The sequence below is a fragment of the Euprymna scolopes genome, chromosome 3, assembly GCF_053919585.1.
Source record: "Euprymna scolopes isolate OS-2025 chromosome 3, ASM5391958v1, whole genome shotgun sequence".
Taxonomy (NCBI): Eukaryota; Metazoa; Mollusca; class Cephalopoda; order Sepiida; family Sepiolidae; genus Euprymna; species Euprymna scolopes.
In genome coordinates, this window is record NC_136484.1 from 20,462,057 (window position 1) to 20,483,622 (window position 21,566).

Below are 21,566 nucleotides of genomic sequence, written 5' to 3' on the forward strand. Positions count from 1 at the left end.
CTATAAACGTCTGAAAAACGATGGTTTTGAACATGTTCTGAAGGTCTTTGCAGTTTTTTTTTCTTCATCTTCTATATATATAAATCTCACCTGTCTGTTTAAATGTATGTATGTATTTAGCATAATCTATCTCTTATATCTATAATAAAAGTGAGAATGTTTGCGTGTGTGTGTGTGAGGTAGCAAGAGAGAGAGAGAGAGAGAGAGGGAGACAGAGCGAGAGAACAATTCTCAACCTATATATTCAACAAATTTTTCATCTACAGATTTTAAAATTTGTACATAGGGTATTCAGACATATGGAAATATATCTAGCATAATCTATCTATTATGTCTATAAAAGTGAGAATGTGTCTGTGTGTGTGAGAGAGAGAGAGTAAGAACAATTCTCAACCTTTATATTCAACAAATTTTTTATCTACAGATTAGAAAATTTTTATATAGTGTATTCAGACATATGGAAATATATCTAGCATAATCTATCTATTATATCTATAAAAGTGAGAATGTGTGAGAGGAGAGAGAGAGAGAGAGAGAACAATTCTCAACCTATATACTCAACAAATTTTATATCTACAGATTTGAAAATTTGTATGTAGCGTATTCAGACATATAGAAATATATCTAGCATAATCTATCTATTATATCTATAAAAGTGAAAATGTGTGTGTGTGTGTGTGTGTGTGAGAGAGAGAGAACAATTCTCAACCTATATACTCAACAAATTTTTTATCTACAGATTTGAAAATTTGTATATAGATTCTTCAGACATATGGAAATATATCTAGCATAATTTATCTATTATATCTATAAAAGTGAGAATGTGTGTGTGAGAGAGAGAATGAGAGAGAACAATTCTCAACCTATATATACAACAAATTTTTTATCTACAGATCTGAAATACCACATTTGTATAGAAGTAGAAATCTGGATACCTATTTTGATACCTAATAAAAGAAAGGACGCTCTTTGGGGCGGATTTTGATGATAACAAGTCACTAATAAGAAATTATAATAAACATTGAAATAATTTAAGAATTTTACCAAAATAAAATTGCATGGTAATCACCCAATTTCTGCCACAAAATTTTGATTGGCAAAACTCATAAACAGAAAATATATATTTTCTAATTTCATCTTTTTTTTTTTACATAATCTGATTTGATGTTTTCCTTAATATTCAAATCACTATATTTTGCTGCTTAATATCAAATACAGCAAATGAGTTATTTTTTATGCATCAAACAATTACATTTTCTCATTCATCCAAACTAATCACTGAACATCAATTTCATATTTTCTTCACTAAAATATTACTGTGCTTGATGTCATCAAGTGGAGCGGATCATTTTTTTTTTCATTTGTTCACACATTTTTCCAATTTATATATATTTTGTCTAAGATTTTTAGCCTATGTCATTGCATACCAAGCTGTTTATTAAAAGTTAAGGTTCACTGTAAACACATACGTTACACCAAAATAAAAACGCTTCAGATAATGTCTTGATATTCACTTCAGTTTCTCACATGACATCTTATGAAGTTAGTAGAAATGTTACAGACTTTTGAATCTCAAACACTTTCAATACTGCGCACTGATATTTTCTTTTTTGGAATATAAGCACATTCATGATTTTTTTACAAACACCAACAAATGTCACATTGTGTAGCAATGTACTGAAACAATTATAAAAATATTTGTTTTTATTTTGGATGATGCAGGGCATCCGAAGAGAGATTTTTCTAACAAAATGAAAGTATAATTTTTAGCAATAGGTATCTAGGAAAAGGCCACTACATATGTTATAAATTCCAAATTTCCACAACCTGGCAAATACTGGTACACGCTAGAAAATTTAGATTTGCAATTACAGAATATGATTCTAATTTTTTCCTTTGCTCTTTATTCTAACACTACACTAAGTTTACTGTGTTATTTCGCTACAGTTGATATTGTGTAGAACAATAAGAAAATCATAGTGAACAATGCATTCAACAAAATTTCACACACATTTCTAGATACCTATATCTAATAAGTTCAAAAGAAAGGACACACTTAGGGGGGTATTTTGGTGGTCAAGTCACTAAATAGAGATTAGCTGGTTTCCCGGCATAGCCCAGGATGTAATATAGATTGACTGAAATACATGTTCTAGCTGGTTTCTAGGCGTTGCCAGGGATGTAATATAGACACATTATGTTGTATATTACCTGTTCTCTTCTCCCTAAGGTAAAACAATTTCATATACATGCTGTAAATTACCTATGCTAGGGATAAAACATGAACAATACCAGTCCTAGGGTAGATAAAACAAATAATACATAGAGATGAAAGATTCCTCTCCCCTAAGAATAAAACATATGTTCAATATCTGCTTTTGTTTTTTCATTGTTTATACGGTCCCGAGCAACGCCGGGTAGCCCTGCTAGTCTATAATATAAATCTCACCTGTCTGTTTAAATGTATGTATGTATCTATGCATGTATGTATGCCTAAAACTTTCAACAGAGGCAACAGATTTTCACAAGATCGGTATCATTTTGAAGCTTAACCCTTCGGACAACAAATATCGAAAAATTGGCCAAAAACATTAATTCCTTCACTCTCAACTGGGCAGTTTTCTACAGGGAGAGTCGATTTTTTTGCTGACATTTTTTGCAAGTCATTCAACCCTCGCATTCACGATGTCACATAAAAGGCGTTATTTTGACCGCCCATGACGTTACAACCATGGTAGGCACATCAGTAAATTTTTTTCACCTCTTTTTCCTCTGGCGCATTACGGGTTCGAGCCTGCTTACAACAACTATTTTTTTTTTCTTTTGCGCTCGCAATTTTCTTCTTTTTTTTTTTTTGCTTAACCAATAGCCTTACACACACTGCTACTTTCTTTTCCGCCTTTGCGTCAAGGGTTTGAGCCTGCCTGCCTACTACAACTTTTTTTTTTTTTGCTCAACACACAGCTACAAACACCCGGGCAATGCTGGGCACCCAGGCTAGTTTATTAATAGATATGACCAAAATTATCTTAACAAAATCTTAAATGTTTTTTAAAAATTATCGGCAATGTATCTCTCACCTGTATTCTGTTCTTCTTTGGAAATGATGATTGCAATACGTGCTGCTTCTTTGTATTGGTTTAAAGCCATATATAAGCGGAATAAGTATTTTGCATCCTGCGAAATGAAAATATGAAAAAAGGTAAAAAAATTCTTTTTTAAATAACCGAGAAAATGGAAGATAATATGAATTGAGATTGAATCCAAAATTTTTAAAGAATTTCAATATATGGCATAGTGTAGAAAGATTCCCTCAGGATGATCAAAAAAAAAGGTAGGATAGTAAATAAATATTATAACCTGGATGGTAACAAGATGTAGGCCAGGGGTATGGGTAGATGTTATATTTGGAATACGGCTGTAATTGTTTTGATAATTTCAAGGTTGAGACTAAAATGTAGATTGTAAACATTGTAGGAATAGTACTGGTAGGTCTGCATCAGTCAGGGTCGATCATGGATGAAGCATTCTTAGCTTGGCTGGAGAAGAATTACTTGTGGCTGAAGAGACCAATGCAGGAGTGGCAGACTGTCACAAATATCACAAACATGTATAATTTCGGGACTGTAGGAAATGATGTGCTCCTTTCTGCATGTGTATTCTCTGCAACAACGTTTTTCGGCTTTTCCTCCTCTTCTCTAAGATATTGGTCCAAGGTTGCTTTCCATCTTGAGTGGTCATTTACAATGTTCTCCCAAGGCCCAATGTTGATGTCACTCACCTTTATGTCTCACCTCAGAACATTTTTGGAGTTTGGGGGCAGTCAGTAGATGTTCTACCAGATGCCAGCTCAGCTCTCCATAAAGGATGGAATATGCTCATCCTTCGTGCGGTGCATATGGTCCAACCAGTATAGTCTGTATTATCTGAGGAGGATGAACATGCTAGGCATGCTTGTGTGGGATAGGACTTCTGTATTGGACATTTTATTCTGATATTATTAAGATATGCCAAGGATGTGGCAGGGACTATGCATGTAGGTATTAAGTTGCTAGTCCTGTCTGATTTTGGTGGTCCACAATTTGCTGCTGTACTGACGCAGGTGTTACACACTGCCATCATAGTCTCCACTGTTAGCTTGAAAAGTTTAAACATTGTATTGTTCTTATCTTGAAGTATGCTGACTGAGTGATGTATTAAAAACAATTACAAAGTTGTCACCAATTCAAAGAGAATAAGGAACAAAAACATTGAAGATTTGATGGTGGAAGTAAGTGATTGTCCTACCTTTTACTCTCTCAGCTTATGAAGTTGAGTTCAACTATAACACAGAGGTTGTCAACTTCTACTTGTAATCGCCATAAAAATTCTTTCTTGTTTCCAATTTCTGTTGCAACACTTTTTCAATTTGATGACCAGTAAATAATGTAGGAACAATGTTACAGTTGATTAGGATTAGAACCAGTCAAAAATATTTTGCCTTCTCCAGTTATATACATTCATGTATATATATGTGGTTAAGGTTGTGTTCTCTGTGATATAAGTGTTATTTCAATTTTAAAATAAAATACATCTATAATATAAATGTCTCCTGTCTGTTTAAATGTATGTATGTATGTCTGCCTAAAACTTTCGACAGAGGTGACAAATTTTCACGAAACCAATATCCTTTTGAAGCTCAACCCTTCGGACAACAAATATCGAAAAATTGGCGAAAAACATTAATTCCTTCACCTCAATTGGGCACTTTTTTCACTAACATTTTTTGCAAGTTATTCAAAGCTCGCATAAATGACGTTGCATAACAGGGAATTATTTAAACCACCCGTGATGTCACAAGCACACTAGGCTCACAATAAAAACGTTTTTTTTCACCTCTTTTTCCTCTGGTGCATTACGGGTTCGAGTCTGCTTACTACACCTATTTTTTTATTTTTATTTTTTTTTTTTGCATTCGCAATTTTCCTTCTTTTTTTTTTTTGCTCAACCAACACCCTGACACACACCTCCACTTTCTTTTCCACCTTCGCGTCATGGGTTCGAGCCTGCCTTCCTACTACAACTTTTTTTTTTTTGCTTAACACACACTTCCAAATATCCGGGCAATGCCAGGCACCCAGGCTAGTATATCATATGTTTGAAGCCAAATTACAATATAAAGATTTTGTAAAATAAACAAATATTTATTTGTTTAAGATTATTTATAATTCCAGCCTAATACATCTTCTTCAGAATATTTTTTTTGTTGCATGTTGTTATCGACAGGAAACATTTAGTAGTAAAAATCCGTTCTTTTCAACGGTGATATATATTTTTTATGTCCAGAAGATGACACTTGGCGCATATGGTTTAAAATGGCTATGGGTGCATTCTCCGTGATATAAGCGTTGTTTAAATTTAAAATAGAGACTTATTGAAATATGCTTTAATTTTTTCAAATAAATACATTCAATAATAAAAAAATAAAATCTAATGAGATATGGTATAATAAAATACTTCATTATTATTATTTACAAAAAAAATTTTAGAAAAGGAAATGTACAAGTTCTTTCTATATAGATAACTTCTGAACATTTATCTCGATTAAATCTAAATGCAGATTGCATGAACAAAGCTTCTTTCATAAAACTGCCCGCCTGTTGAACACTGTTCCGCTGACCTGCTTCCCGGCCAACTACAATATTGTAACCTTCAAGTCCAATGTAAACAAATTCTTGTTGAACCGTCTCTTTAAATAATCAAATTCTATCCAACTTACACCATAAACGATTACTTAGATTACCACCTTACATTCATTAACCCTTATCCTCGAGTGGCCTTCGGGTCTTGATAAGTGGCTACTTTCTTGTAAAAATAAAAAGTTAGAAATTATAAAATAATTTCATAACAGAACCCACTGACAAAAAGGAGTAAAAAAAATAGGTAATAATAAATTGGGCCAAAGTTTTAAATTTATTCGGAAATAACGAGTTTCTTGATACAATAAACAACATACAAAAAATGGTTAACTTAGTACTAAACCTTTGGTATTCCATCTGTCTCTCCAAGAAGGTAGTCTATTAACTGTTTTGTCAACTGTTGGTCATCGGCTTTCTTGACAGCTTGTATAGCAATATCAATGGCACCATGGTCTTCTTCTTTACATTGCATCAAATGTCTCAGAGCCTGTCAACAATGGAAGAATCAGAATAGGTTTTCTTCAATAGATAAAAAAAAACATATAGTTTTGGAAGAATACATAAGGAAAATCTTTTCACCAATTAATGAAGACATTACTAACAACCAACAACTGAATAATTATAAGATATGTAAAGTAAAATTGATTCCTCCCCACATTGGTGATCGATAGTAACAAAGGGTGTACACTTAAGTCTGTTCAGTTGGTGATTTATGCTAAAGATTTGTTCATGTTGTCAGAAAACAAAATTTTTTTGATTTTAATATTTAATCCTGCTCTATATTTTCTACAAGTCTTTATTAGTAACTACCTGTTCCTGCCAGGGGAATGATGGCAGCCGAGTGGTTAATAACACAGACTGAAAACCTAAATGTGCTAATTTTTTAACAATATATCGTATATATCATATAGGATATCTTTTTATGTAAATAATTTAGATTTCGTTACAAAGATTTTATAAAATTTATTATTTTATACTAATGCTTCCTAACACCTTTTTTTCTCCAGCATCCCAACCTTACCATTCCATTTTTTTCTCATTACCCCTCCCCCCTCTCACTATATTTTTCCAACTCCACAGAAGGGGGTGTATTCAGATGAAAACCTCGCATCACTTACCTGAGAATATTGCTCGCAAAGCAAATAGAATTTTCCGGCCCATAAATAATTCTGTTGATTTGAAAAATATTTGGCAACACTTTGGTAAATCTCTGGAGAGGCATCAGTACCTGAAAGTAAAAGACAATAACTTAATAAAAATCATGCTATAAAATTAGCACTGAGCACATCGAGAGTGTTTGAATTAAATTTCACCTTTGACATAACCCATAACATCCAATGATGCGTTTTTGCAATAAGAGCATTGTAAGGATCATTTTATAATGTTTAAATAAAGACATTCTTCAACAGTAAACAAATTTTTATGAAAGAGTATAGAAAGAAAACCTATAACATCTTTGTTATGACATCACAATGTATTCTTTGAAAAATCCTTTGACTTTGTAGTCCTTGTAAAATAATTTATTATATAACTAGTGTGGGGGGAGGGGCTTGTTGGGTTGTAAATTACGCTTAAATATATTTTAATTCGTGCAGATTTTGTATTTATTATTACAGAGCCAATTCTCTATTGAATATTATATTGTACCTAACATATAGTACTGATTTCAAAAGTTAAAAAAATAAATAAAAAACTGACTTGAACGCTATCAGCTAGAAATGAAACCAAAAGATTTAGCGCTCCAGCCGGATTCCCTACCAATGTGGCTATCGAGAGATACATATGTAAGATTTAATATTAAACGACTTGAAGAAATGAACTGAATTTTGGCATGCACAGAACGAAATAGAAATATATCAGCAAGTGTGAATAAACATTTTATTTTTCAACTTGTCGATATATGTCTGTATGCGTTATTCATCCATCCAAAGATTTTTCTTTTTATAAACCATCCTTGGTGTATAATTACTATTTCCTGTTAATTTCAGTGTTATGTGACCAGTGGTTTAAGAGTTTAGCGATTAAATATTTACACACACACATCTGCTTTTTATTTATATAGAAGATTTTTTTTTTTTTTTTTTTTCTCGTCCATAAATGTTTATCTACCAAGTTGATCTTAAATATTGTATAATCAATCCATTATATTATCATTTTCAGTCCCCCACCCCTAATTTCTGGCTCCCATCTTATCTCGCAATTACTTATAACGTCACCAACTAGCTTCGGAAGAACCCCCCCCCCCCCATCCGATTTTGTTTTATATCATAAGTTGCTTAAAACGTGATTAGTTAAAGTTCAGAATAAAATCACGCTTTCTCTTAACGGTTAATTTAAAAAAAAAAAAAAAAAATCTTCTGAACGCTATTAAAAGTTAAATTCTTCACTAGTTTGGAGACGGAATGCGTTGTTGCGATAAGTGATTTTTTTTCTCTACTAATTCGCACTTTTTATTTTAAGATTCAAATATTAATAACTACATTTTATTTCAGTATTTAATTTATGTATTTCTGTTGTATTAAATGCTAGCTTCTTTTTTTTTTTTTTTTTTTTTTTTTTTCTCGTCCATAAATGTTTATCTACCAAGTTGATCTTAAATATTGTATAATCAATCCATTATATTATCATTTTCAGTCCCCCACCCCTAATTTCTGGCTCCCATCTTATCTCGCAATTACTTATAACGTCACCAACTAGCTTCGGAAGAACCCCCCCCCCCCATCCGATTTTGTTTTATATCATAAGTTGCTTAAAACGTGATTAGTTAAAGTTCAGAATAAAATCACGCTTTCTCTTAACGGTTAATTTAAAAAAAAAAAAAAAAAAAATCTTCTGAACGCTATTAAAAGTTAAATTCTTCACTAGTTTGGAGACGGAATGCGTTGTTGTGATAAGTGATTTTTTTCTCTACTAATTCGCACTTTTTATTTTAAGATTCAAATATTAATAACTACATTTTATTTCAGTATTTAATTTATGTATTTCTGTTGTATTAAATGCTAGCTTCTTTTTTTTTTTTTTTTTTTTTTCTCGTCCATAAATGTTTATCTACCAAGTTGATCTTAAATATTGTATAATCAATCCATTATATTATCATTTTCAGTCCCCCACCCCTAATTTCTGGCTCCCATCTTATCTCGCAATTACTTATAACGTCACCAACTAGCTTCGGAAGAACCCCCCCCCCCCCCCATCCGATTTTGTTTTATATCATAAGTTGCTTAAAACGTGATTAGTTAAAGTTCAGAATAAAATCACGCTTTCTCTTAACGGTTAATTTAAAAAAAAAAAAAAAAATCTTCTGAACGCTATTAAAAGTTAAATTCTTCACTAGTTTGGAGACGGAATGCGTTGTTGTGATAAGTGATTTTTTTCTCTACTAATTCGCACTTTTTATTTTAAGATTCAAATATTAATAACTACATTTTATTTCAGTATTTAATTTATGTATTTCTGTTGTATTAAATGCTAGCTTCTTTTTTTTTTTTTTTTTTTTTTTTTTTCTCGTCCATAAATGTTTATCTACCAAGTTGATCTTAAATATTGTATAATCAATCCATTATATTATCATTTTCAGTCCCCCACCCCTAATTTCTGGCTCCCATCTTATCTCGCAATTACTTATAACGTCACCAACTAGCTTCGGAAGAACCCCTCCCCATCCGATTTTGTTTTATATCATAAGTTGCTTAAAACGTGATTAGTTAAAGTTCAGAATAAAATCACGCTTTCTCTTAACGGTTAATTTAAAAAAAAAAAAAAAAAATCTTCTGAACGCTATTAAAAGTTAAATTCTTCACTAGTTTGGAGACGGAATGCGTTGTTGTGATAAGTGATTTTTTTCTCTACTAATTCGCACTTTTTATTTTAAGATTCAAATATTAATAACTACATTTTATTTCAGTATTTAATTTATGTATTTCTGTTGTATTAAATGCTAGCTTCTTTTTTTTTTTTTTTTTTTTTTTTTTTTCTCGTCCATAAATGTTTATCTACCAAGTTGATCTTAAATATTGTATAATCAATCCATTATATTATCATTTTCAGTCCCCCACCCCTAATTTCTGGCTCCCATCTTATCTCGCAATTACTTATAACGTCACCAACTAGCTTCGGAAGAACCCCCCCCCCATCCGATTTTGTTTTATATCATAAGTTGCTTAAAACGTGATTAGTTAAAGTTCAGAATAAAATCACGCTTTCTCTTAACGGTTAATTTATAAAAAAAAAAAAAAAAATCTTCTGAACGCTATTAAAAGTTAAATTCTTCACTAGTTTGGAGACGGAATGCGTTGTTGTGATAAGTGATTTTTTTCTCTACTAATTCGCACTTTTTATTTTAAGATTCAAATATTAATAACTACATTTTATTTCAGTATTTAATTTATGTATTTCTGTTGTATTAAATGCTAGCTTCTTTTTTTTTTTTTTTTTTTTTTTCTCGTCCATAAATGTTTATCTACCAAGTTGATCTTAAATATTGTATAATCAATCCATTATATTATCATTTTCAGTCCCCCACCCCTAATTTCTGGCTCCCATCTTATCTCGCAATTACTTATAACGTCACCAACTAGCTTCGGAAGAACCCCCCCCCCCATCCGATTTTGTTTTATATCATAAGTTGCTTAAAACGTGATTAGTTAAAGTTCAGAATAAAATCACGCTTTCTCTTAACGGTTAATTTAAAAAAAAAAAAAAAAAATCTTCTGAACGCTATTAAAAGTTAAATTCTTCACTAGTTTGGAGACGGAATGCGTTGTTGTGATAAGTGATTTTTTTCTCTACTAATTCGCACTTTTTATTTTAAGATTCAAATATTAATAACTACATTTTATTTCAGTATTTAATTTATGTATTTCTGTTGTATTAAATGCTAGCTTCTTTTTTTTTTTTTTTTTTTTTTTTCTCGTCCATAAATGTTTATCTACCAAGTTGATCTTAAATATTGTATAATCAATCCATTATATTATCATTTTCAGTCCCCCACCCCTAATTTCTGGCTCCCATCTTATCTCGCAATTACTTATAACGTCACCAACTAGCTTCGGAAGAACCCCCCCCCCATCCGATTTTGTTTTATATCATAAGTTGCTTAAAACGTGATTAGTTAAAGTTCAGAATAAAATCACGCTTTCTCTTAACGGTTAATTTAAAAAAAAAAAAAAAAAATCTTCTGAACGCTATTAAAAGTTAAATTCTTCACTAGTTTGGAGACGGAATGCGTTGTTGTGATAAGTGATTTTTTTTCTCTACTAATTCGCACTTTTTATTTTAAGATTCAAATATTAATAACTACATTTTATTTCAGTATTTAATTTATGTATTTCTGTTGTATTAAATGCTAGCTTCTTTTTTTTTTTTTTTTTTTTTTTTTTTTTTTTCTCGTCCATAAATGTTTATCTACCAAGTTGATCTTAAATATTGTATAATCAATCCATTATATTATCATTTTCAGTCCCCCACCCCTAATTTCTGGCTCCCATCTTATCTCGCAATTACTTATAACGTCACCAACTAGCTTCGGAAGAACCCCCCCCCCATCCGATTTTGTTTTATATTATAAGTTGCTTAAAACGTGATTAGTTAAAGTTCAGAATAAAATCACGCTTTCTCTTAACGGTTAATTTAAAAAAAAAAAAAAAAATCTTCTGAACGCTATTAAAAGTTAAATTCTTCACTAGTTTGGAGACGGAATGCGTTGTTGTGATAAGTGATTTTTTTCTCTACTAATTCGCACTTTTTATTTTAAGATTCAAATATTAATAACTACATTTTATTTCAGTATTTAATTTATGTATTTCTGTTGTATTAAATGCTAGCTTCTTTTTTTTTTTTTTTTTTTTTTTTTTTTTTTTTTCTCGTCCATAAATGTTTATCTACCAAGTTGATCTTAAATATTGTATAATCAATCCATTATATTATCATTTTCAGTCCCCCACCCCTAATTTCTGGCTCCCATCTTATCTCGCAATTACTTATAACGTCACCAACTAGCTTCGGAAGAACCCCCCCCCCATCCGATTTTGTTTTATATCATAAGTTGCTTAAAACGTGATTAGTTAAAGTTCAGAATAAAATCACGCTTTCTCTTAACGGTTAATTTAAAAAAAAAAAAAAAAAATCTTCTGAACGCTATTAAAAGTTAAATTCTTCACTAGTTTGGAGACGGAATGCGTTGTTGTGATAAGTGATTTTTTTCTCTACTAATTCGCACTTTTTATTTTAAGATTCAAATATTAATAACTACATTGTATTTCAGTATTTAATTTATGTATTTCTGTTGTATTAAATGCTAGCTTCTTTTTTTTTTTTTTTTTTTTTCTCGTCCATAAATGTTTATCTACCAAGTTGATCTTAAATATTGTATAATCAATCCATTATATTATCATTTTCAGTCCCCCACCCCTAATTTCTGGCTCCCATCTTATCTCGCAATTACTTATAACGTCACCAACTAGCTTCGGAAGAACCCCCCCCCATCCGATTTTGTTTTATATCATAAGTTGCTTAAAACGTGATTAGTTAAAGTTCAGAATAAAATCACGCTTTCTCTTAACGGTTAATTTTAAAAAAAAAAAAAAAAATCTTCTGAACGCTATTAAAAGTTAAATTCTTCACTAGTTTGGAGACGGAATGCGTTGTTGTGATAAGTGATTTTTTTCTCTACTAATTCGCACTTTTTATTTTAAGATTCAAATATTAATAACTACATTTTATTTCAGTATTTAATTTATGTATTTCTGTTGTATTAAATGCTAGCTTCTTTTTTTTTTTTTTTTTTTTTTTTTCTCGTCCATAAATGTTTATTTATCTACCGAGTTGATTGCAAAAATAGATTACCTAATTGTACTCATTTTTAGTTCGTGGGAGGGGAATCTATCACCATACTTTCCCTTAAACAGGTCCGTTGGACTTTTATTAAGTACAATACTTAATAGTTATTTTTTATTTATTTATTTATTTTTTTATTTATTTATTTTTTTAATGGAGAGTAGAAAACGCATTGTGGATGCGTTATCGGCAGCTCCTGTTACTCTCGCTTCTTCTTATTTGTCCCTCAGTCCTCATTTTTTAAATGAGTGATTTTTCTGACAAAGGGAGAAGAATAAGCTGTTTTCTAGGTTGGCAGTATTTTTGCGCGAACAGTTGGCAGAGTTGGTGGAAATTTTCTGTTTCTATGTCTATCCTTGTAGCCATGTCACTAGTAAGGGTGCTGGAGGTAAACGTTTTGTCTGGGCTGACGTTATCCGCCTGATAGTCAGGGACCCGAACCTTGGATTAACCACTAAGGAGGCTGTCCTATCAGCAGGTGCAAAGTACTGGGGCTGCTGTATTGCCATTTGGTGAATGGAATCTGGACCATGCAGTAGCTTCTGGTGGGGCCTCTCGATGCCATACTAGTGGGTAATTGTTACGGCTTTACCTTATCATGTGGTACAAAAAAAAAAAAAAAAAAAAAAAAAATTCTTCGTTTCTTTTTCTCTCTTAGTTTCCCCTCTCTGTCCTGCTCTAAGTAAATCTGTCGACCTAGTCCACAAATTCCAAAATTTCATCATGACAAGTTTCAAGAAAAAATACACGATTAAACCCGGTTCTCCAACTTCCAACGTAGTCCCCTACTACCATGTCTCCTTCTCCAACATCAGGGGTCTACGTTCTAACCTTCCAGAGGTTGAAACCCAATTACAGGAGACTAAACCAGACCTTTTATTTTTAAGTGAAACTGGCATTGGACAGGCTATTTCCCTAGATGAGTTTGCAATTACAGGATACTCTAACTTAACTTCTAAATCTGACCCCCAAGATCGCCATGGGCATGGAATATGTGCCTATATTAAAGATAGCTTTCCATGTGGGAGGGACATCTCCAGGGAAGATCCTAACTTACCCTATATGTGCTTCCGGGTTGCTTTAGCTCACACTACTGCATTTATATTTACTCTCTATCGCCCCCACAACAGCGGAGTTACTATCTTTCAAAGCATATCTGAGAAAATTGACCAAGTCCTTTCTACTTATCCTTCAGCTAACATTCACGTATGTGGAGACTTCAATGTTCACAACGTCGAATGGTTGACCCACTCAAACAAGACCGATGATGAGGGGAGGTTCTGTCATGATTTCTCCATTGCCTATGACCTCACTCAGATTGTTCAGGAACCTACCCGTGTGCCCGATAATGACGGCCAGTATGCGAGCCTACTAGACCTTTTTCTCACAACTTGCCCTGAACTATGTTCAGTTTCTGTTCTGTCGCCTCTTGGATCTTCCGACCACTCTGTTGTATCAATTAAGATAAAAATGAAATGTAATAAGTCCCCAGACGTACCACTTCATCGTACAGTATATCGATACACTAAGGCTGACTGGGATAGCTTCCGTACATTTATATCTGATCTACCTCTGCATTCCATGTTTAAAAAGGATGTGTCCTCTATAGTATTAGACCTAACTGAATGGTTAATTGTAGGTATTGACCATTTCATACCCTCTAAAAAGTTTCAGCAAAAACCTAACAGCCAGCCATGGTTCTCTCCAGAATGTGCTGCTGCCATTGCGCACAGAAATCACTTTTTCCACTGCTTCAAACGTAATAGATGTATGGAAACTAAAGCCGTTTTCAGGACTGCCAGCAACCATTGTAAGAAAGTAATAAGGAACGCAAGAGAGTTGTATGCTCAATCTGTTAAGTCCAAAGTAGCTGAGCAGCGGCTTGGTTCCCACCAGTTTTGGCAAATAGCAAACAGAATCCTGAACAGAAGCGTGTGCTCCATCCCAACTATTATCAATGGACCTGAGGTAATCTCGTCAGCATCAGACAAAGCCAAACTCTTTGTCAAGAACTTTGCAGCTAATTCTACCCTTTGCGACCAAGACCGCCAACCCCCAATATTTCCTCCTGTATCAGAAAACACGCTATGTGATATACGTATATCTGTACGTGATGTTGCCAAGCTAATCAAAAACCTTGATTCCAGTAAAGCAACTGGCCCTGATGGTATTCCAATTATAGTACTCAAAAAATTTCAACCTGAACTAGCGCCCATACTTACAAAACTGTTTAAACGTTGTCTTAAGGAGAATAGTTTCCCATCTCCCTGGAAAATCTCATCAGTATGCCCTGTATTTAAGAATTCAGGTGATCGCTCATCCCCCTCTCAGTACAGGCCAATAAGTCTCCTGTGCGTCATGAGTAAGTTGCTAGAATCTGTGTTAAATACAGAAGTAATCAAACATCTCAACAAAAATAACCTTCTTAGTGACACTCAATATGGTTTCCGTTCTGCTAGATCTACAGCAGATGTCCTTACAGTTATATCGCATAGGATTTGCAAATCTCTCGACGGTGGCAATCTTTCTAGGGCAATTGCTCTTGACATATCTAAAGCCTTTGATAGGGTATGGCATAAAGGTTTACTTCATAAGATCGCTAGCTATGGTATAGCTGGAAAAGTCTTCTCAATTATTAAATCATTTCTTTCTGATAGGTTCATAAGAGTAGTAGTTGAGGGGCAAAAATCAGAAGCTCTCAGTATTAATGCCGGTGTCCCTCAGGGATCCATCCTGGGCCCAACTCTTTTCCTGATCTACATTAATGATCTTCCAAATCATATCCTTACATCATTTGTAGACATTTATGCTGACGACACTACCATTTATGGTACCACATCTAAGACAGTAAACGAGCAAGTACTCTCTAATTCTCTCTCCTCTGATCTTGAGCATGTAGTACAATGGGGAAAGGAATGGCTGGTTACTTTTAATGCATCTAAAACCAAGCTTCTCTCTTTACATCATCAACATTTTAATCCACATTTGTCATCAATTGAAATGAATGGCTCTCGTCTTCAGGAGGCCTCAAGTTTTGACAAGCTTCTGGGCTTGACCATTACTCCTGATCTTAAATGGAACACGTATATCAAATCTGTTGCCAAGGCCGCTGGAAAAATGGTGGGATCTTTCTATCGATCCAGTAGATATCTCACTGCTGATGCTATTCTCTACCTATATAAGAGCCAGGTACGTCCAAGGATGGAATACTGTTGCCACATCTGGGCAGGAGCTGCTAGAAAGGACTTGTCCTGCCTTGATAGAGTTCAAAATAGACTTCGTAGCCTCGTAGGAGATGTCCTTTTCTCCTCCTTGCAACCTCTATCTCACAGAAGAGATGTTGCGAGTTTGTCTCTGATGTATCGTTATTTTCATGGAAAGTGTTCAACTGAGCTCCAATCTATGGTCCCCCCTCGCCAAACTTTCACAAGAAACACTCGTCTAGCTGTAAACACTATCAATAATTTCCCCCACTCTTTATCTGTGCCTAAACCTAAACATAGATTCCATGAACAAAGCTTTTTTCTTAGAACTGCACGCCTGTGGAATTGTCTTCCGTTTTCCTGCTTTCCAGCTGACTACAATATGGTTGTGTTCAAGTCTAAGGTAAATAAGTTCTTGATGAGCCGTTCCATATAAGTTATTAAATTTACCAAATTTTCATTACTAATGATTACTATATTGACCAACTTCTACTGTACACTCTTTAACCCTTATCCTTGAGTGGCCTCTGGGCCTTGATAATGTGGTGATGCCTTTGTAAAAAAAAAAAAAAAAAAAAAAAAAAAAAATAACCAAAACATTATGAATATAGCAACAACAACCAAGATGAAGATAACAATTGAAAAATGTACATAAGTTTTTCTTTTCTTCTTTGATGTGGGAGGGAGGAGAAGAAAGAGGAGAAGAAGGAGGAGGAGGAATATGAAACTTACCAATGATTTTTGCATATACTTCCATAGTGTTGTGTGCTTGGGCCAATTGAAATGCTTCGTCATTACAACCAGACAGAACCAAGAACTCAATAGCTGTGTTATAGTCATCCAATTTCTGGAAAAATCTGAATATAAAAGAAAACTAAATCACAAAATCTAAACCATATATAATTATGCTTTGATTAGAAAATATATAAAAATCCAATATATTATAGTACGACTATGATTACTTTAACACACCAGTTCTCATAAAACCACCAAAGTTAAGCAATATTGAGTTTGGTTAGTATTTAGTTGGGTAATCATTTAAGATTATACTAGATGCTTATGTAAGTTCTTGTTTAAGTGTTTTCGCAAACCACGGGCTGGCTACAAATTTGCAATTATTAATAATACGATAAACAATCCTGAGCCATTTGTTGTGATCTGTACCAACTAGACACAGACCAGTGATAGCAGATTGATTTCAGATTTCAGAATATGATAGTATAATTTCTAAGGTTATATTCTATATATCGTATAGCTAGAGAGGAGCACAAGATGTGACAGGTAGAGAGGAGAAAGTGACAGTTGATTCTTTATCCAGCAGTGAGTTTCTAAGACGTTATTTGGTCTCCTGTCAATCTTTCCACTCTCCTAAATTCTAGCATGAAAGAGGGGAGGAGATTGAAGGTCTCTTAATGTCAGCCAATTTGTTCTTTAAAAAATCTGTTAATGAAAGAATATCTCATTTGAAGTCATTCAAAGGGCAATCTGAAGTTGGTTGAACTGTTTGTTGTTGCACTATTATTTGAAAAGCATGTTGAATATCGCAGGTTACTTTTGTTTTTCTTCGACTTTGACAATGCTTCTGTTATAAGTAATTGTTTTGTAACAGAGACGCTCACGCATATGCAGCAGCAGCATCTCACATATGCAAATGAGCAAGCCAGTGTGCAAGGTGACATCATGGCAGAGGAAGATAAAGAGAAGAAAAAAGGAAACACGTGGGCGACCACAGGATTTGGAAGCAAGAGTCAGTGTAGGAGGAACTTTTGAAACAAGATGCAATCTGAACTTTGAACAAGAAAATGGTCACACAACTGTGTCTTGTGGGGTGAGCTGCAGACATAGAAGCGGAAATTAAAAGTGAGATTTAAAAAATCTGCATGGCAAGACAATGAGACCGGTGTGAGAGAGATTTGAAACCTAGGTCGGAGAAAAAAAAACAGAGTTTTGTTAATTACATGGCGAACTAAAAGCCTTAAAAAACAAGATGCAATGTGTTGTTTGGAAAGTACTGTTAATAAATGCCTTTTATTTCAACTAGAAAAAAGCTGAGCCGAATTTCCTTTTTTATTCCTTTGCAACTGTCTCAGATACACCTTATCCTCGAGTGGCCTCTGAGAGTTGATAAGTGGTGACTCCTATGTAGAAAAAAAGAGGATGGTGGTGAAGAAGTCCAAGTAATATTAAAGTGTAACTGCAAAGAATGCATATTACTGTATACTTTATTGAAAAATACATTGAAATAACCCAACAAAAGAATTATGACCCACAGCAAAATAATGTGCTGCTGTTGTTGTTTCCAATTGCTACAATTAAGAGAACCATTACATCCCTGCTACTAAAGGAAGATCGAGGACAATTATAACGTTAACATTACTATAATAACGGTTCTTGTCCAGAATTCCACACTATATTAAAAAACAAAAACAAAGAAAAATCTATATGGTGTATGTACTCATGACTAAACGGAAATATCATATTCCAAAAATCATGTAAATTGGTCAAGTAATTTCATTTTTAAAAAGAAAAGAAAATTTTATGAGTATCTGAAGAGAAACTGTTTTGCCCGGTATTTTAAAAACAAAGTCAAGAAACAACGGGAGATAACAATAATTCAAATTTGTGAGATTTATGTTCTAATGCCTATGAATTCTCATTAATGACTTAAAAATAATTTTCTTTATAGAAATTAAACTACTTGATCTATTTATGTGATTTTTGGAATATGATATTTCATTTGATTGTAGGTGAGTATACCATACAGGTTGTTTTTTTATTTTTGTTTTTTAATATAAGAGGAATTCTGGACAAGGACCCTGATCATTGCTATGAAGAAGAAAGAAAACTAATCTACATATATCATAATTATGGCTTCTATGAAGAAAAGCAACAATGCCATGGTTAGATGGATCTGCTATTAAAAAATTATGGACAAGAGAGAATGTTTTGGTATCCCTTCTTTGGAATTTATCCTAAAGTGTGCAAGATTGAGATGGTTTGGGCATGTGAAGTGAATTCTTGACAGCCTTTGACAACACAGAATGTTGTCCTTTGTATGTCAGAGGCAAATACAGAAAGAAGCAATGACTGGTTAATATCAAAACTAGCCGCCATACTCTAAACATCATAGAGCATCTGGTCAATGATCGTAATGCCTGGAGAGCAGCCATCAACACCAGCGGTTCAACCCCAATAGCTGGGAACAAAAGACATTAAATCGTGCAGCAGTAGTAGTAGTAGTAGTAGTAGTAGTGTTACGTTGTCGTATCATAAAGGATATGAGTGTTTGTTGCGTTATCTCTAATAATGGATTAGAAGAGATGACGTGCTATATTATATATTTATGTTGTATCATAAAGGGAATCGTGTGTGAGTGACATGTATTTTCAGAACCTACCTCTGCTTCTTCAATGTTGGACCATCTGGAATTTCTTGTCCTGGAGGGAGACTTGATACCTGTTTTTGGATGAAGATTCAATCACTCCAAGACAAGGAATTGGTTCTATAGTTTATTTCACTTTTCCCAGATGTCTTGCAGAAGGTGGAAAGTGAAACCGGCCTGTGTGGGTTCTTCTTCTACACACGTCAGTGTTCGTTCCCCCCCCCCCCCAGTGAAGAGGAGGAGACAACGGGAAGCCGTCCGTTCTCTCCTGAGTCCAAATCAAATCTCATCGATTCAGCTAACCTGATCACATGACTCGCACGCAATCCAATCAGCTGATCTTGACTTCCGGCCAACGTGTCTACACTATAACTCACCTCTTCCCTCTCTCTCGCTCTCTCTCTCTCTTAACAGTAATAGTAGTAGTAGTAGAAGAGAAAGACAGACAACCTCTACACATATCATAATGTTATGAAGAATGAGAAAGACAATCACTACATGCTGTCTCTACTACTACTACTACTACTACTACTACTACTGCTATTAGATATATCAACAATCTTTCTGCCATGAAATATGCTAAGCTACTTATTGCAACAGTTATGCAACAAATGTGAAACATCTGAAAAGGATAATTAAAATTTTTTTTTTTAAATAACAAGCAAAGCATGCGGGGGTCCCACTCCATGAGTGAAAAATTTACTTTCACCATGACTAATGTTTGTACAAAATTTCAAAAAAAAAATCCAAGGCATGGTTATTGAGAAAAATGTGAACAAATGAACGATTTGGGGACAATTTTACCCCTATAATGCTCCCTAAAGGGGCAACCAGAATTATCCCGGAAAATCCGTTCTGGCAAAAAATTTACTTTTCCCATGACTAATGTTTGTGCAAAATTTAAAAAATAATCCAAGGTGTGGTCATTGAGAAAAGTGTGAACAAACGAAGGGACAAACAGAATGGGAGTGAATTACTAGGTCCAATCTCTCCTATGTCAGGGGAGTAAAAATAATGAAGGTAGATAACTTAGGTTCAAAGAATGTAATTTCACTTACCTGAACACACAATGCATAAAAATTATTACTGCAAGGTCATTAAATGCACAACAAAACTTTCTTTGAATTTGAATTTAAATAAAAATCTGTTCACGGATTTAATTATAATTCAATGTCAAATTGGTTGCTATGACGAATACACTTTTTCAGCTATCACATTCCTTTTTTTGACATCCTAGGTTTCCCATGCAAACCTACGGTCAAAATAAACTCTTACCTTGCTACCATCTTGGCACCATCCACTGATTTGGTTTCTTTCACCACCCGTGCAGCAGCTTCAGGATTCTGCAGAAAATCCAGGTAAATTCTGAAAGATAAAAAGCAATCATATAATGGTTTTCAAAACAATGATGATGTCGACATAAAAATAAGTGTTTTAATCTAATTTTTGATTGCTGCTTTCAAACACACTTTTTTCATGCAATTCTGAATTTTTGAGATGAGATGTGAATGCTTGAGTTTTTGTTGATTAATCAGACTATTATTCTCATCTTCGGTGTTATCAGCACAACGTTTCGGTTACTGCAACCTTCTTCAGGTGTTGAGAACATCCTTCTTTTCCTACTAAGGAAAAAGAAGGTTGGCTCAGCATTACAAGGATTCGAACCGTGGGTTTGAGGGTGGGTCCGTAGATCATAAAGAAGGTTCAATCATCAGGGGTCACTAAGATATTTGTTAAAAGTTTTTCTATTGAGGTATCTATACTAATTGTTAATATTAGTGAAAAAAGGTGTTTTAGCGATACCCATGCATATTTTTTTTTTTTTTTTTAATCATGTAAGAAGGACAACTCTAAAAAAAAAAAAAAGTTTTTTGTTATTGTGAAGTTACCTCCCTTAGGATGTTTTCTTTTCCTGTGATTTTGTAATAAGAGGCGTCCAAATGCAACTTAGGTCTATGCTGCTGGGGTGACTAATGATGTTATTATTTTCTACCATATATGCTGCCTCTTTAAGTTTTCTAATCCACCATCTTTCTTCTGTATCCAGTATTTTGACATCATCCCACATTGGGGAATGGTTCACTCCACACATGTTCAGGTGTTTGGCTGATTTTTCGATTTCTCTGCATGTGACAGTTTTTCGGTGTTCTTCTAATCTTACTTTGAGGGAGCGGCGTGTTTTATATTTGTAAAGTTTCCCATATTTACATGAAATCTCATAAACGCAGTTTTTTTGTCATGAGTTTTTCAGTCGGTGGTTTTACATGTATCAGGTATTTTCGGTGTTTTGAGTTGCTCTTAAAAACTGTCCTAATATCGTATTGACTGCATATTTTTTTTTATTTTGTCAGATAGGCTCTTCAAGTATGGTGTGCAGACCATGGTGGGTTTTTGGGTCGTGTCTTTTGCTGTTTGATCTGGATTTTCTGGAGCTGATGTTATGCTCTCTGGGTAGTTGTTTTGATGAAG

At 33.8% G+C, this 21,566-nt stretch overlaps 1 protein-coding gene across 1 annotated transcript in view; it reads right to left on the reverse strand.

The window, feature by feature from the left end:
• Window positions 1-21,566, reverse strand: part of LOC145253575 (WD repeat-containing protein 19-like) — a 144,236-nt gene that overhangs the window by 11,167 nt on the left and 111,503 nt on the right. Inside the window, exons 26-30 of the mRNA XM_080112947.1 lie at window positions 20,373-20,462; window positions 16,448-16,572; window positions 6,797-6,906; window positions 6,022-6,165; window positions 3,081-3,177 (exon numbers count right to left, since the gene is read on the reverse strand). Of these exons, the coding sequence (XP_079969073.1) occupies window positions 3,081-3,177; window positions 6,022-6,165; window positions 6,797-6,906; window positions 16,448-16,572; window positions 20,373-20,462 (566 nt within the window). The remainder of the gene's footprint in view (window positions 1-3,080; window positions 3,178-6,021; window positions 6,166-6,796; window positions 6,907-16,447; window positions 16,573-20,372; window positions 20,463-21,566) is intronic.